The following is a 15,651-nucleotide window of genomic DNA, read 5'->3' on the forward strand; positions in this document are numbered from 1 at the left end:
ACCTCTTGCTCTCTAATGCTAAATCTTCCAATTCATAACAAAGTACAGTCACAAGTCTAAAACTCTTCATCTTAAACCTCTTGCTCTCTTATGCTAAATCTTAAACCTGCACCTAGTCTCATCCTTCGGATTAAATAGGTTTCACATTCTGGCCACTCTAATTTCACTTTTTAAAATTTTCATTCTGTAGAGTTACTATACATGGATATGCATATTGGCCATTAGTTTGTGCAACAAAAGTTTTGAATTAAGCATCTAGAGTTATATAGAGATCGTCCTAGATAGTCAATTCAAGCAACTACAATGTGTACTCAAACAATTAGCATCCCTCAATTTCCCTTTTTCAAATTTTTTTTGAAAATTAACTGTCATCAAAGAAGCCAAATGTTCTTCTATCACACTGTCAGATAATAGATATTTGCAATTTTACAACAAATAAACCCTTGCCATCAAAAAGCATCCAAGGACCAAATCATTGACACGAGATAAACACAACATCCCAATAAAATAAGCATCAAATTAAGCATGATTAACCCCATGCAAATAAAAATTAGAGTAGCTACTATGAAAATTGCCTGGTTACATTAAAACAATGTGCCTTGGCACTTCCCACGCCTGTGTGGTCCATAACAGAAGAAAAAGATGATGCTTTTTCTGTACCCAAAACGTCAGAAGGTTCTAAGCACAGAATGATTAAATATATCCCATCCAATTCGTAAACAAGAAACAATTGCCCTGAAAGAATTTAGAAGCTCAGCTGCAAACGCATATACAGTAGCTCAAACTTACAGAAAAAATTCATACATGATTTTAAAATGGGTTTGAGTACACTCAGACAGGAATGTACTGCATAATCCGAAAGTTCCAATCTAATAGAGAATGATACCATACGGAAGATTCTTACAAGAAAATTTAATAAAATTCATGTCTATTTCATGTTTATATGTTACCATCCCAGCCTTTTAGCCTTCAAATTCCTAAAACATGTGATGTGGTAGTTTTATGTCCCAACAAAAACAAATGTACACCTGGTGCATATACGCTCTACTGGAGATTTAAGCAGAAAGAGAACGAACGGTTCAGTAAATTCACCTTAATTTGGCAAAAACAGCAATAGATCTAAAAGCACGACCGCCTAGACTAATAGAACCTTCTAAAGCCAATATGCGTGCATGGCATACTGCCCAATCACCTGCCTATGTCTTTGGGAATGGAAAATTAATTATTTTGCTGTTAATTTCACCTAAAAACTTATGCACATTTCCTTCAAAACCCAACTCCAATGTCAAATTTCAAGGCAGGTTGAACATCAAAACTAAGGCAACGCAGCCAATTATCACATCCCACAGGCCAAAACTATAAAAAACTGATTGATGACAAAATTATGCATTGATCCTGTTCAATAACCACCGTAGCCACCACTTCTCATTCCATAGCCGGCTGTTGCAACTCCACCATAAGTTGCTTGAGCCCCAGCTGGACCTGGACATTCTCTTGCCCAGTGACCAGACTGACCACATTTATAGCAAGAAGTAGAACCTGAATTTGCCCCAGAATTTGTGTACCCACCGCTGAGACTGCCCCCAGAAGAACCACCCGAACTACTAGGACACTCCCTTGCAAAATGACCAGCTTGACCACATTTATAGCATGATGTAGAGCTTGTATTTGCCCCAGAATTTGCATATCCACTATTGAGTCCGCCCCCAGAATAACCATCCATACTATTAGGGCAATCCTTTGCAAAATGACCACCTCTTTTACACTTGTAACATGAAATAGGAGATGAACTCGCATTTGGCACTCCTCCATAACCACTTGAATTACCGTAGTATCCACCTCCTTGATTTGTTTCCAGTCCATTGCCACCGAAGCTACTGCCTGAAATACTTCCCATGGCAGCATATCCAGGGTTTCCATATCCTGCATTGGTTCCCAAATTTGTTGCAGCAGCTGATGTCCCACTAATAGGTTCTCCTCTAGAAAGCTTGCCAATAAAATCTAGTAAAATTTTACTCTCAGATGAATAATCCACTTTTTCTGATTTCACAACAACCGACTTCACTCTCTGTTCATCATTGAATGTCTCCTCTTTTACTTTCAGTTTAAACAAAAACTGGTTGAAAAGAACCTTTCGAATTATTTCCCCAAATTTACTGTCATCTTGTTCTTCATTCTTCAACATGTACAATTGCTTAGCCGGGATCCCCATGATTTCTTCCCCTGCTTCTTGAAAAGCAGTAACCCATGTTAATCCAGTGTGATCTTGCACTTGAATTTGAAGCAGGTATCTGTAATCACATTCAGCGAAACTATTATTACATCTTTCACAATGCCAGGTTCCATCTCCAAAGTTATTGACTTTCTTGTTGCACTGCCTGTCTCCAACCATCAAGGGGCAAGCAGTGTAGCAAAAATTATCAACCTTAATGAAAGATACAGTTGCTTTGACTGATATCCAATCAGGTTTCTCAGATCTGCCAAGTCCCTCATCTTTAATCTGGGACACCATCTTTCGCATGTCAACCCTGCCACCACCAGCTCCTTCTTTGGATAAGGACTGAGGTGCAATGTTCCTTCCCCCTTTATCATGCCATTCTCTTAATTGGTGTGCTTCTTGAAAATCTGGATTTACAGAAAGCTGGCTGGTAGAGATTGTTCCCACAGATTTCCCACTAAAATCACTTATTCGGCCAGCCTTAACAGCCAAGATCGGGAAGGCTCCTGAATCACACATTTCTTGAAGTTGTTGGCCCTCCTTGTTGCAGAATGCGCCCCACATTGTTACTTCAACACTGCACCCTGACATGTCCTTTATCTGAAGCGTTCTTTTCTGAGTCTCTGTTCCATTTTTTCTCATTATGGTGCTGGAAGGATTGATTGAGATAACAATACCAATAATGTCTACCATTGCATTATTTTCCATGTGCTCAATTGCACTGATTGGCTTGAAGTTGTAATGCTGCTGTGGAATGGAGTTGTCCTCTTCCAAACAAGCTTCTACAGTTGAAGTAGACTCCAAGAAAATTTCCCATTCATTGTTTAAGTGGTTGAAATTTTTCTGTGCTGGTTTCAGACTTCCCTTGGAAACCATGTATACTCTTCCATTCTCAATACGATCATAAAATTGGTCTGCAACAGAATTAAAGCATGTTATGCGTATTTCTCCTCCTTCAGAGTCAAGAAGGTCAAAGCTAAAAACTTTCCCATCTCCTTTTGCATTATTAAAACGACGAAGATCTCCCTTGGCAGTAACTCTTGCTTTGATAGTCCACCGGCCCTGGTAAGGATTCAAAGCAGAAATAGGAATAATTCTCGGAGGTGCTTCATTTCTTGCCATGGGTCCTCTGTTAGAATACATAGAAGGTAGCTGATAGGAAGAGTTACTAGCTGGACGGCCATACATATTTGTCTGAGCAGTCATTCCTCTGCCAGCTCCCACACCAAGCCCACTATTTGAAGGGTTTTGTACTGAGTTTATGAATGGCTGAGCAGGCTTGTCATATGACCCGGTAGCAGCCATATGAGGTGGACATGATGTCCCCATGCCATGCTCACTCTTTTGATAAACCCCATTCATTGCTGGGGACACTGGATTTGGGTTTGGCCCTGCCCTTGACCCTGCATTGTACAAGCCAGCATATGGTTGCGGCGGTTGAGCCTGTGGGGAAGCCTGGCCCTGGGGTGGCTGTTGAACTGGCATGGAAACTCTCTGCTGCTGCTGACCATTTGCATCTACCATTGGCCTTGGTTCACCAATTATATCACAATTAAGAGCTACAACTGCCATGTTCAAAACTATAATGATCCTGCAAAGATGCATGAATAAAAACACATCAGTGCCAGCACCATATGATGACAAGTAATTATCAGGGTTCAAAGCCAAACTTCATATTAAAATTCAGAAGTATATCACTTCCAAATACTTCCGTGACATTGTGCATTCATATTAAAATTCAGAAGTATATCACTTCCAAATACTTCCGTGACATTGTGCATAGAAATAAGACCATAGATCATACAATGCAAGGAAATTTTTACTGTAAATTGGCAGGCTAGTAGATATGTAATATTATGCAGCAATCATCATTCACATTAAGCTATGAATTAAGGATGTGACACAATTTGTGCCGGATATCTTCCAAGCTAGGTCAGCCTCAAGTACTCCACTTTAAGAAAAGGTCTTTTTGAACACCACAGTAAGTATAAGATTAATATTAGTTAATAAATATTTAGATATAAAATTTATCTAAAATCAAATTGAATTAAGACTAGACTTAATTTTGCTATATGGGGCACAAATTTAGACCCTAGGGAATTATTCACCAGTTCTATATGAAAACAGTTCACTGGACACTGAGGCAGCTTTTGGATGACAATTGTTTTTGTGTTGCAAATGGTCTGCTCCTACTGGGACAAAACCCTATGTTATTGAGCACTATGAGGTGAGGTCAAAACTCCTCCACTATTAAATGTTATATCTGAATTTAGACAGCAGGATCAGTTTTTAATGCACAAGTTTGTCCACCATGGGCCTGAATTGCATCCATGAAATTTGGTCCACCATGCGTCTGACTTGCATCCAAGAAATTTGATTCGTCTGAGGTTAGGTTATGGACTGTTCAAACAATTATGACGTGGAGGTGCTGATTGTATTGAGGCAACCCTATAGGGGAAAAATAAGAAGGATCAACAATGCTGCTATCGACTGCAGGTAAAGATCTCGCCAGTCAGATGCAGGAGTTCCTGAGTTCTTCATCAAACCTAATATCTTACAGCAATTAGTATTGGATAGTTATTGAAGGGTAACAATTCAGACCTGAGTTATCTATGAGAGGCATTAGAAGGCAGATCACAGCAAACAGCGATCCTAGTAGCACAGTTACATCCAGATCAATCACAGTTACAACAATTTGTCAAACTGAGGCTCCAATATTGAAGAATTTGTAAAGTCCCCATTTTAGCAGTTGACCAAGTGTGTGTGCGTTAGCCTTGTTCTACATGGTCCCGAGGGCTAACGAAGGGTTTAATGGGATCTTGGAGTGTTTTGGCCTAGTCATTTCCAATTTGGGCCAAAACGAAGTTGATTTATTCAGTTTCAGGCATACTTACTATTTTTAGTAAGTCGGCAGGACACAGTGCAGGTCAATTTTGGTGATTGGATTCGATACTCCTCGGTGAGAGCTTTCCGATGAGCTATCACTCGCATTATTTGGAGTTCGATTGCTAATACATTTTAATGCCTGAAGTTTTATTAAAGTAACGTCTAATTTAATTGTAAAATATTAAAGTGTTACTTTAATATTTATTTTATGGTGATGTGTACCCAAGGGAGACATAAGGGGTATTTTAATATATGTTTTATATTACACATCTTTTATCCCACATTGCTCATATGAGTTGAGCGGACCTGTGGGAATAGAATAAAAGAAAGCATCTGTGGCTTCATTAGGCAGGTTAAATATGAGAAGAAATTGGTATGTGAGTTGCAGCTCAGTTCTTGGCATTTGAGGACGTCTATCCTCTCTTGTAACATTCTAGACATCATTCCCTTGGGGTTTGGCCTTTGGAATTCTTTGTTTTTGGCTTCATTATCAGGCAGTTTAGTTGAATTTCCGGCTATAGGCAGATTTGGTATTTTGCTCATATCTTCTTCACTACTTGTCCGACGCTTATGCCGCTTTGAGGGAATGGTATTACGAAGGTAGTGGACTGATTGAAGGACAAAGTATTGTAGCAGCAAGTTCGTAAGCATGGGCTGGAGTATTATGACAATATTGCTGAAGTAATTAGTGAGTTGATAAATCTGCCATGTATTAGGTTTTATGAATTCTGAAAATAACATTTTATTAGCAGCAATTCGTTTCCACTTTGCATATTATTGTAGTTCCTTTCTTGTTAATGTTGTATGATACCAATTCCATGCATGAAACACAACAAACAAATAAACGTTTGATTTCCGGAGTTATAAGGGGTTTTAAGAAGTTGAATGCAAACTGTTTGACATAATTCCTTTCAGCAATTTGGTTTAGTTTTTTGGGACATCCAGGGGTGCCCATTACAGTGGTATCAGAGCTATAAGTCCTGCCATCCTGTGGAGGTCTTATAGGGAATTTGGAACAGCCGGATAGAGGGAAAAAGTAAGTAAAAAACACAAGCTAAGCATTTATGTTTGAGCATGCGACAGGGGTCTTATAATTTCCGCGATACCAGAGCAAGACAAAATAAGATTTCAGACTTGCAAAGCAAACAATCTAGTACATCCGTGCAGGGGGACATTGAATTCAACCATACAGACACAGAGGAGATATTCTGTGATCAGGACAATAATATGGGTGATCGAGATGACAGGAATACAGGATTAGGCGGAGGCAGAAATGCTGGTCCAGATCAAGGGGAGGTACTGTTCCGACAGTTACTGGATACATTAGAGCAGGGGCAGCGTATGCAGCAGGAGCAGAATAGGCGAATGGACATGATGTTGCAGCTCATGGCTAGACAGATGGGTGTCAATATTAATCCAGGTGATGCCAACAATAGAAACAATAACAACGAGGGAAACAATAACAACGGGGGAAACAATAACCATGAAGGCCAAGGCAACAACAATGGTCCTGAGAATAACATTAATGGTAATAATGGACACGGCAACAATGGGAATGAGGCTGATAACTTTAGACACGTTGCACGCCCAGCACGGACTGTGAGCTCGAGACCTCTTCTACCCACTTTTCCACCCAGAGATCCGGTTCATCCAGTAAACGAACCGCAAATTACCGAGTTACAGGATCAGTTCAGGAGGGACTGGGAGGCTAGTGGACCAGAGTTTCAGGCGGATATTTCTCTTAGAGATTATATGGACTTGAGGATGAGACACATGCCTAAAGCAAGAGGGAGGAATCAAAACTTTGCGCTGAGGAAGAAAGTTGGAAAACTTTCTTTACCTTATTATGATGCTTCAGGGAAGATGACTGCACGAGCTTGGGTGCAGAAGGTAGATACATACTTGCAGCTAAATCCTATGCCTGAGGAGGAGGCTATCAAGTATGCGGCTATGCACTTGGATGGCATTGCACATGAATGGTGGCATCATGGCATGGTGACTTTGGGGCCTAATCAGATTACATCCTATGAGGAATTCACTGAAACATTGATTGGGAGATTTGACACTAAGGATCCCGAGTTACATTTCAAGGAGCTAGCACAGTTAAAACAGTCAGGTTCTGTGGATGCTTACATTGCCGAATTTCAGCGCTTGTCTGTACTTGTTACTGATATCTCTCCTAGGAGATTGGTGGTGTTATTTTGTGATGGTCTTGCTGATCCATTACGAGGTTGGGTGAAGGGACATGATCCACTCACGTTAGCTGAAGCAACTAAAAAGGCACGAGATTTAACCCCTTCGGTATACAAAGGAAAAAACCATTCAACAGATTCTTCCTACCGCAAGGACAAAAACAAAAAATCATTTCAAAAAGAGTATAGCAAACCCAAAGAAGGATCAAAAGGACTAGACAATGAAACCTTGAATGAACTTCGAAAGAAGAAGCTGTGCTTCCATTGTAGAGAGCCTTGGGACTTATCTCATAAATGTTCTCTCAAGGCTAAGGCAAATCAAATGGAGTATTTTTCAGCAGAAGAGTCAGAGTCAGAAGGGGAGGATCAGCACTCCGATTCAGATGAGGGTAACACTATAGAGGAGAGCAACATTCCTAAGGATGATAGATCGTTGGCACGCTTGACAGGGGCCCAAAAGGCAATCACATTTAAGGTCAGGGGTACTATCCAGGGGCAGAAAGTGATATCTCTTATTGACATTGGGGCTACACATAACTTCATAGATGCACAGTTGGTAGCCAGGAGAGGGTTACAGACAGAGGAGCATGATGGGTTTAGAGTCATGGTGGCTAACGGTGATAAGTTATTATGCACTCGAAAGATATCTAATCTTCGCATTAGGTTTGGAGATGGCTACGAGTTGGAGGATGAGTTCTATGTTGTGGACATGGGAGATTATGATGTCATCCTCGGCATGACATGGATGGCTTCACTAGTTGAGTTCACACTCAATCTAGCGAAATTGGAGATGAGATTCCAGCATGAGGGGAGAACTGTGGTACTTAGAGGGCTTTCAGATGGAGGTTGCAGAATAGTGTCCTTGAGGAGAATGCAGAGACTTTTTCGTCATGATGACATAGAGTGGGCGGCAGAGTGCCACATTATGCCAACTTCACCAGAGCCACAAGAAAAGAGTCATCCACTAGATGTCCAGAAGATACTCGATAGACACGCTAAAGTATTTAGCGATATTCCTCATGGGGTTCCTCCTGACAGAGGGATGGAACATGTTATTGAGCTCGAGGAGGGAGCCAAACCAGTTATGATTACTCCCTATCGTCATCCTAAGAAACACAAGGATGAGATAGAGAAGGCGATTAAGGATTTGTTGGAGATGGGGCATATCAGGCCCAGTAAGAGCCCTTTTGCTTCAGCAGTAGTATTGGTAAAGAAGAAGGATGGGACGATGCGCATGTGCATCGATTACAGGGCACTGAATAAGAAAACAATTAAAAACAGGTATCCCATTCCTAGGATTGATGAGCTGATTGATGAGTTGCATGGGGCATGCTTCTTCACCAAAATTGATTTGCGATCCGAATACCATCAGATCAGGATGAGAGCAAAGGACATTGAGAAAACAGCCTTCCGATGTCACTATGGCCACTTTGAGTTCATGGTTATGCCATTTGGTCTAACCAATGCACCTGCTACATTTCAAAGTTGTATGAACCAGGTATTCAGGAAGCAGCTGAGGAGATTTGTCTTGATCTTCTTTGATGACATCTTGGTCTTCAGTAAGACCTGGGAGGAGCACTTACATCATCTAGAGGAGGTGTTATCTATTCTGGAGAGAGAGTCATTGTATGCCAAGGAATCTAAATGTGAGTTTGGCATGACTGAGCTCCTTTACCTGGGGCATATCATTAGTGCAGATGGCGTTCGGGTTGATCCCGAAAAGATTAGAGCTATTGTAGAATGGCCTACTCCCACAAACCTTACACAGCTTAAGGGATTCTTTGGTTTATGTGGTTTTTATAGGAGGTTTGTTAAGGGATTCTCACAGATTGCTACACCCTTGACAGATCTTACCAGAAAAGGAGCCTTCGTGTGGACAGGGGCAGCACAGAGGTGTTTTGAGCATTTCAAGCAGGTAATGTCTTCATGTCCAGTTCTAGCTCTACCGGATTTCACGAAGCCTTTTGAGCTTCATTGTGATGCATCAGGTGATGAGATTGGAGCAGTATTGATGCAGGAGAAGCATCCCATTGCATTCGAGAGTAGGAAGCTCCGAGGAGTTGAGAAAAGTTATTCTGTCTATGACCGGGAGATGTTGCCCATAATGCATGCATTGGCCAAATTTCGATCATATTTGGTAGGTGGACGTTTTGTGATCAAGACTGATCACAACAGTATTAAATACTTCATGAGCCAGCGTGATCTTAATGACCGGCAACAAAAATGGGTGACTAAATTGCAGGCTTATGACTTTGACATAGAGTTTGTCAAAGGTAAGAAAAATGTGGTGGCTGATGCCTTATCTCGGAGACCTCACTTATGTGCTCTGGCAGAGATTTCAGGAGATTGGAGAGATCGGATTATAGCAGAGTATGTCGGAGATGCTTGGGCTTCTGGATTGATTTCAGGTACCATACAGGATGATCGCTATGAGGTGATAGATGGATTGATCAGAGTTCAGGACAGGGTTTATTTGATTCCATCATCACATTTGAGAGAGGCGATACTGAAAGCATTTCATGATGCACCCACAGCTGGACATCCGGGGGTCTTCAAGACCTACAGGCAGATCCGAGAGCGGTTTTCATGGAAAGGGCTCAAGGATGATGTTCAGAGGTATGTCAAGGAGTGTGTGGTTTGTCAACAGAATAAGGGAGAACACACATTTCCTGCAGGTTTATTACAGCCCTTGCCCATTCCTGATAGGAAATGGGAAAGTATTTCGATGGACTTCATCACTGGTTTACCACGAGTACAGGGAAGGGATTGCATCTATGTGGTGGTGGACCGCTTGACGAAGTTTGCTCACTTCATTGCTATTCTGTCCACTTACACAGCAGCACAGGTGGCAGAGCTTTTCTTTAAAGAGATATTCAGGTTACATGGGTTGCCCAGATTCATTGTCAGCGACCGGGATAGTAAGTTTATGAGTGTTTTTTGGCAAGAGTTGTTTAGGTTGTGTGGTACAGATCTTACACCTAGCACTAGTTATCATCCGCAAACAGATGGGCAAACAGAGATTGTGAATAAATGGGCGGAAGGATATTTGAGGAACTATGTAACTACACAACAAAAGGCTTGGATCAGATGGTTGCATATGGGAGAGTATTGTTATAACACCACTTATCATATGTCCATCAAGATGACTCCTTTCATGGCACTCTATGGTTATGAAGCACCTAGCTTCATGGATTTAGTTTTGGGGGACAGTAGAGTGCCCAAAGCCAAAAACTTATTGCAGGATGGTCAGGACATCCTGAAAGTGTTCAAAGAGAATATACAACAAGCCCAGAATCAACAAAAATTGTATGTTGATCAGCACCGAATAGAGCGCAGCTTCGAAGTAGGGGATATGGTTTACTTGAGGCTACAACCATATAGACAGTCATCGCTCAAGAAGAGCAGAGCTGAAAAGTTGAAACCTAGATTTTATGGTCCATACAGGGTGATTTGCAAAGTGGGCAAAGTCGTCTATGAGCTTGAGCTTCCAGAAGGCAATCGAGTGCACAATGTGTTTCATGTGTCTAAGCTTAAGAAAGCCATTGGTCAGAGTGTAGTGCCTTCTGCAGATTTACCCCCTTTGGATGAGGAGGGGAAGCTTGTGTTAGTACCTGAGGCTATTCTGGATACCAGAGAGAGGAAGCTTAGAAGCAGGATAGTGAAGGAGCATTTGGTCAGATGGAAAGACTTGCCGGAGGAAGATTCTACATGGGAGAGTGAGCAGGTTATTCAGTAGGCTGGACTGAGATTGCTTGAGGACAAGCAATTTCAAAGGGGGCGGACTGTAATGTCCCCATTTTAGCAGTTGACCAAGTGTGTGTGCGTTAGCCTTGTTCTACATGGTCCCGAGGGCTAACGAAGGGTTTAATGGGATCTTGGAGTGTTTTGGCCTAGTCATTTCCAGTTTGGGTCAAAACGAAGTTGATTTACTCAGTTTCAGGCATACTTACTATTTTTAGTAAGTCGGCAGGACACATTGCAGGTCAATTTTGGTGATTGGATTCGATACTCCTCGGTGAGAGCTTTCCGATGAGCTATCACTCGCATTATTCGGAGTTCGATTGCTAATACATTTTAATGCCTGAAGTTTTATTAAAGTAACGTCTAATTTAATTGTAAAATATTAAAGTGTTACTTTAATATTTATTTTATGGTGATGTGTACCCAAGGGAGACATAAGGGGTATTTTAATATATGTTTTATATTACACATCTTTTATCCCACATTGCCCATATGAGTTGAGCGGACCCGTGGGAATAGAATAAAAGGAAGCATCTGTGGCTTCATTAGGCAGGTTGAATATGAGAAGAAATTGGTATGTGAGTTGCAGCTCAGTTCTTGGCATTTGAGGACGTCTATCCTCTCTTGTAACATTCTAGACGTCATTCCCTTGGGGTTTGGCCTTTGGAATTCTTTGTTTTTGGCTTCATTATCAGGCAGTTTAGTTGCATTTCCGGCTACAGACAGATTTGGTATTTTGCTCATATCTTCTTTACTACTTGTCCGACGCTTATGCCGCTTTGAGGGAATGGTATTACGAAGGTAGTGGACTGATTGAAGGACAAAGTATTGTAGCAGCAAGTTCGTAAGCATGGGCTGGAGTATTATGACAATATTGCTGAAGTAATTAGTGAGTTGATAAATCTGCCATGTATTTGGTTTTATGAATTCTGAAAATAACATTTTATTAGCAGCAGTTCATTTCCACTTTGCATATTATTGTAGTTCCTTTCTTGTTTATGTTGTATGATACCAATTCCATGCATGAAACACAACAAACAAATAAACGTTTGATTTCCGGAGTTATAAGGGGTTTTAAGAAGTTGAATGCAAACTGTTTGACATAATTCCTTTCAGCAATTTGGTTTAGTTTTTTGGGACATCCAGGGGTGCCCATTACAGAATTTTGCCTCAAATATGAGGGTGAGGAGCCAAATCTAGGGTTTTCAGCAGCTGTACCACCCAGGCATCCAGTCACCCACGGAAAATCCAATCAAGAAACAGTTCACAAGTGTAATAGATTACATTGGATGCCGGCCAATACTGTTCATTTTCAGACTAATATAATTGCCTCACAACCACAAAATGGCATATGAAAACCCACGCCAGGATTGCTTGTATCAGCACTTACTATTGGGCATGACCTTTGCTGTACTTCCTGATTGTAGAAAATTTATGTTTGATTGATTGATGCAATCAGAAAATTACCACTGATATGATCTCTGTGAGTTGAGTGTGGATGACTAATCCTTAAAACACTGACACTTGTTAAAACGCCAAGATAAAACTGAGGTTAATGACAAGTCAGTCACTCCATAATATCAACTTTTATCCATGCTATTTTTTTTTAAAAAGTACTTGTGGAGCTCATAAATTTAGATAAAACACAACGAAGGTAAAAATATGTTTTACAGATGGAGCATTAAAGCTTCATGGAAAATGTTCAACAAACAATGAGTGCATATTAAAATACCTAAGCTAGCATAAAGAGAAATCGGGAACCCAAACTTACTTGCGATTCTGCACAGTATTACATATATAATCTGTCAATTGAACTATAGACCCCTTCTGAATCCCTCCTGATTTGACATATTCATTAAGCTGTGTAGCAAGCATTGCTTGCTGCATATGTATCCCATCTGATAGAACCGTTCTGTACCGTTCCTGTGAGGCCTGAGGTCCAATTTGTTTGATGTCCAAAACTTGTACCACTGGCTGAAGATCTTTGGCTCCGTTATTCATGAGAGAAATGGCATTTATTGTCAACTTTGACTCCATGGTTTCAACTGCAGGTTTACCAAACAATGCAGTCAAATTAATTAATGAAAATTATTCATATGAATGCAGCTTCCATTCAGCATATACTCCTTGTATTCAATAACATTCACACAACTTCATCCTCTGTTCAACAAAACACACTCTAAATTGCATTTTAATCTTTAGATTAGTCTACAATCTAAATAAAACAAAATCAATGACCTTTTCATCAAAACCCATAAATCTGACTCTAATTTCCACCTGTCCAAAAAAGTAATTCAAACATCTTTACTATAATACAAGGAACATTTTCCCTAAAACCTTTACTTTTAATATATAGATCCATTTAGCAGAATCTAATCCATCGTAGTCATTCCCACTCAAAAGTCACTCCTACCTACCACTTCAGCCTTTTTTGGTTCAACGGAATTATTTCAATTCACTTCAGGTATTCTAAATCTTAGTCATTTAGAGTTATTGTCCAATCTACAATTTACACGTTAAACTGTATTTTCACCAAGTCATCTTTATTAATCCCTAAACTACAGCCTCTGTTCATTAAAGAAGTTTCATTTTAAGCCCGATTAACCACCTTCTAGCTGTAAAAAAAGGCAAGTCTATATTAGATTTTTTGCCCACCCTGCAATTTAAATTTTTTGAGCCTTTTTGCCAAGTAATCTGATTTAACTGTCTTCTATGTTCAAAAAGCCCCTTCATTTTAAGCCAGGCTAAGTCCGACATACTGCAGATTAAATATTATTTTCCATAAATTTCTTGATTTTTGAGCCTAGTTTACATAGCTTTAAAGAAAGCTTAGTCTGCTTCGAAATGACATTTTTTAATTGTCACATAAATTTAATTATTACCATATGCTCTTGATTTATCTCTAATCATACCACTAAGGTTGAAAAAAAAGGTCTTCGTTTTTTAACGTGATAAACTCCAAATTTCTGTATATTTTCCTTGACATAAAAATTTTGTACCTTACTGACTACAGTTTGTGGTGATATTGGCCTTGCATTTGGCTTGTTTTCCATTATCTACCGTACAATTTCAATCTTGGTGTCATATATTTTCAAAAACTCCTCCATTTTGATCCCCACTGGCTCAATATGGTTTTATTTAACCAAGCTTTACTGAAAATTTTTCATTTAGGAAGCAGTTACATTTCAATCTGCCTTTTACGCTTTCTTTACATTCCGTACAATCTAAATCTCGGGGTCTAAACATGCCTTCATTTTAACCCCGATTATCTCGGAATTCGACGAATCCTTTTTTAGAAGCCCTTGATTCTTCATTGCATTACCCATCGAATATGTGATTTAAAGTTTTAACTATTGTTTCAGATCTTTTTTAGTATTAATCTATGATTCAAGTCACCATAAAAACATCTCTTCATTCAATGGCTGATCAACCGCAATATGCTGTAATAACCCAAACTTTCTCAAAACCCCTTAAAAATTCGCCCTAGCTTAATTTTAAGTTTCTCTCGTCTATTCTATACATCTAAGTCACACCAGAGACTGCAGAGACGAACCGATATTTTAACCTAAAGAAAGGAGAGCAAAAAGCAATGCATTTGCTTTGTTAACATTCTTTCTTAAAACAAAATCATTACCTACATTTTTTAAGAAACGAGCAAAATCTTAAGATGCTATGAACAGATAGCCCATGTTTACATTTTCAAACCCTACAAATATTTCGGTCGAGGGTTCAAAATAAGAAGAAAACCTCAAACCCCTCTAACAAAAATAACAGTACAGCGAAATGTAAACAAATTAAGCTTCATCATACCGAAGAATACAATTACAAAGAGCCGAGATGTACCGTTTCACACCGAGGAAAGATCTTTCTGAGGCCTTCGGAAGAGCGAAGATAATCTTTCGAGAAAAAATTTAGATTGCGATGAGCGAAAAATAGTTTCTTTGCCGCTCGAATATCAAAGCTCTGAGTGATCGGAAATTTCCCGCCACGAATCTCCGCTGTATTTGACACCTCCCGTGACGGCCACCGTTGATCTCAAGCTGTTTGGGCCCTGTTTCCATCCATTTCTAATACAAAAAGCTAGGCACGAAAATTCTCCCTCTTAAATGCAAACCATAGTTTTGTATATATAGGCATTTTTGTTGATGCTGGTAAAGACACGTCAACTCTTGACAAATATTATAATTTGGCGGTAGATTGTCTTAGAAGATTGTGGGAAAGGCATTTGAAGGAGACTCGTTAACTAGGGGAGAGGATCCAATAGTTGTGCACCCTAACTTCGCAGACTTAAAAATATATCGTAACGATAAAAAAATGACTAATTTTTTACATCATCTTCTTCAAGTAGTTAAGTGTTTAAAACTAAGGTTTCGAGTCACCACCATCAAAATTGATGTCCATTTTACTCAATATTGTATAAAGTGTTCAATTTGCCATTTTTTGAATCCCCTACCATTCATAGTTAATTAACACCCCATATTTTTTATTATCAAAGTCTCATAACTTGAACATTCTAGCATGTTAATTGACAATATATAAGACCTTATATAAACATTTAGACTTTATTAGTTACATAATATAATATTTATAGATAAATGAATATGATCTACATTT

General features: G+C 39.6%; 1 protein-coding gene across 2 annotated transcripts; it reads right to left on the bottom strand.

The window, feature by feature from the left end:
* Window positions 1–758: 758 nt before the first annotated feature.
* Window positions 759–15,138, bottom strand: LOC149547015 (replication protein A 70 kDa DNA-binding subunit A-like). Of its 2 annotated transcripts, none has more exons than XM_089791466.1 (3): window positions 14,881–15,138; window positions 12,809–13,082; window positions 759–3,809 (listed from the first exon to the last, which is right to left on the bottom strand). In XM_089791466.1, the coding sequence occupies exons 2-3, from the start codon at window positions 13,072–13,074 to the stop codon at window positions 1,400–1,402; spliced, it is 2,676 nt and encodes an 891-aa protein (XP_089647592.1). In that variant the 5' UTR covers window positions 13,075–13,082; window positions 14,881–15,138; the 3' UTR covers window positions 759–1,399. The 2 variants fall into 2 exon arrangements, with proteins under 2 accessions (XP_089647592.1, XP_089647593.1); XM_089791467.1 differs by having other exon boundaries at window positions 14,848–15,006.
* Window positions 15,139–15,651: the final 513 nt, after the last annotated feature.

This window comes from Cupressus sempervirens, chromosome 7, assembly GCF_028749045.1.
Source record: "Cupressus sempervirens isolate cs-2001-9-10 chromosome 7, ASM2874904v1, whole genome shotgun sequence".
Taxonomy (NCBI): domain Eukaryota; kingdom Viridiplantae; phylum Streptophyta; class Pinopsida; order Cupressales; family Cupressaceae; genus Cupressus; species Cupressus sempervirens.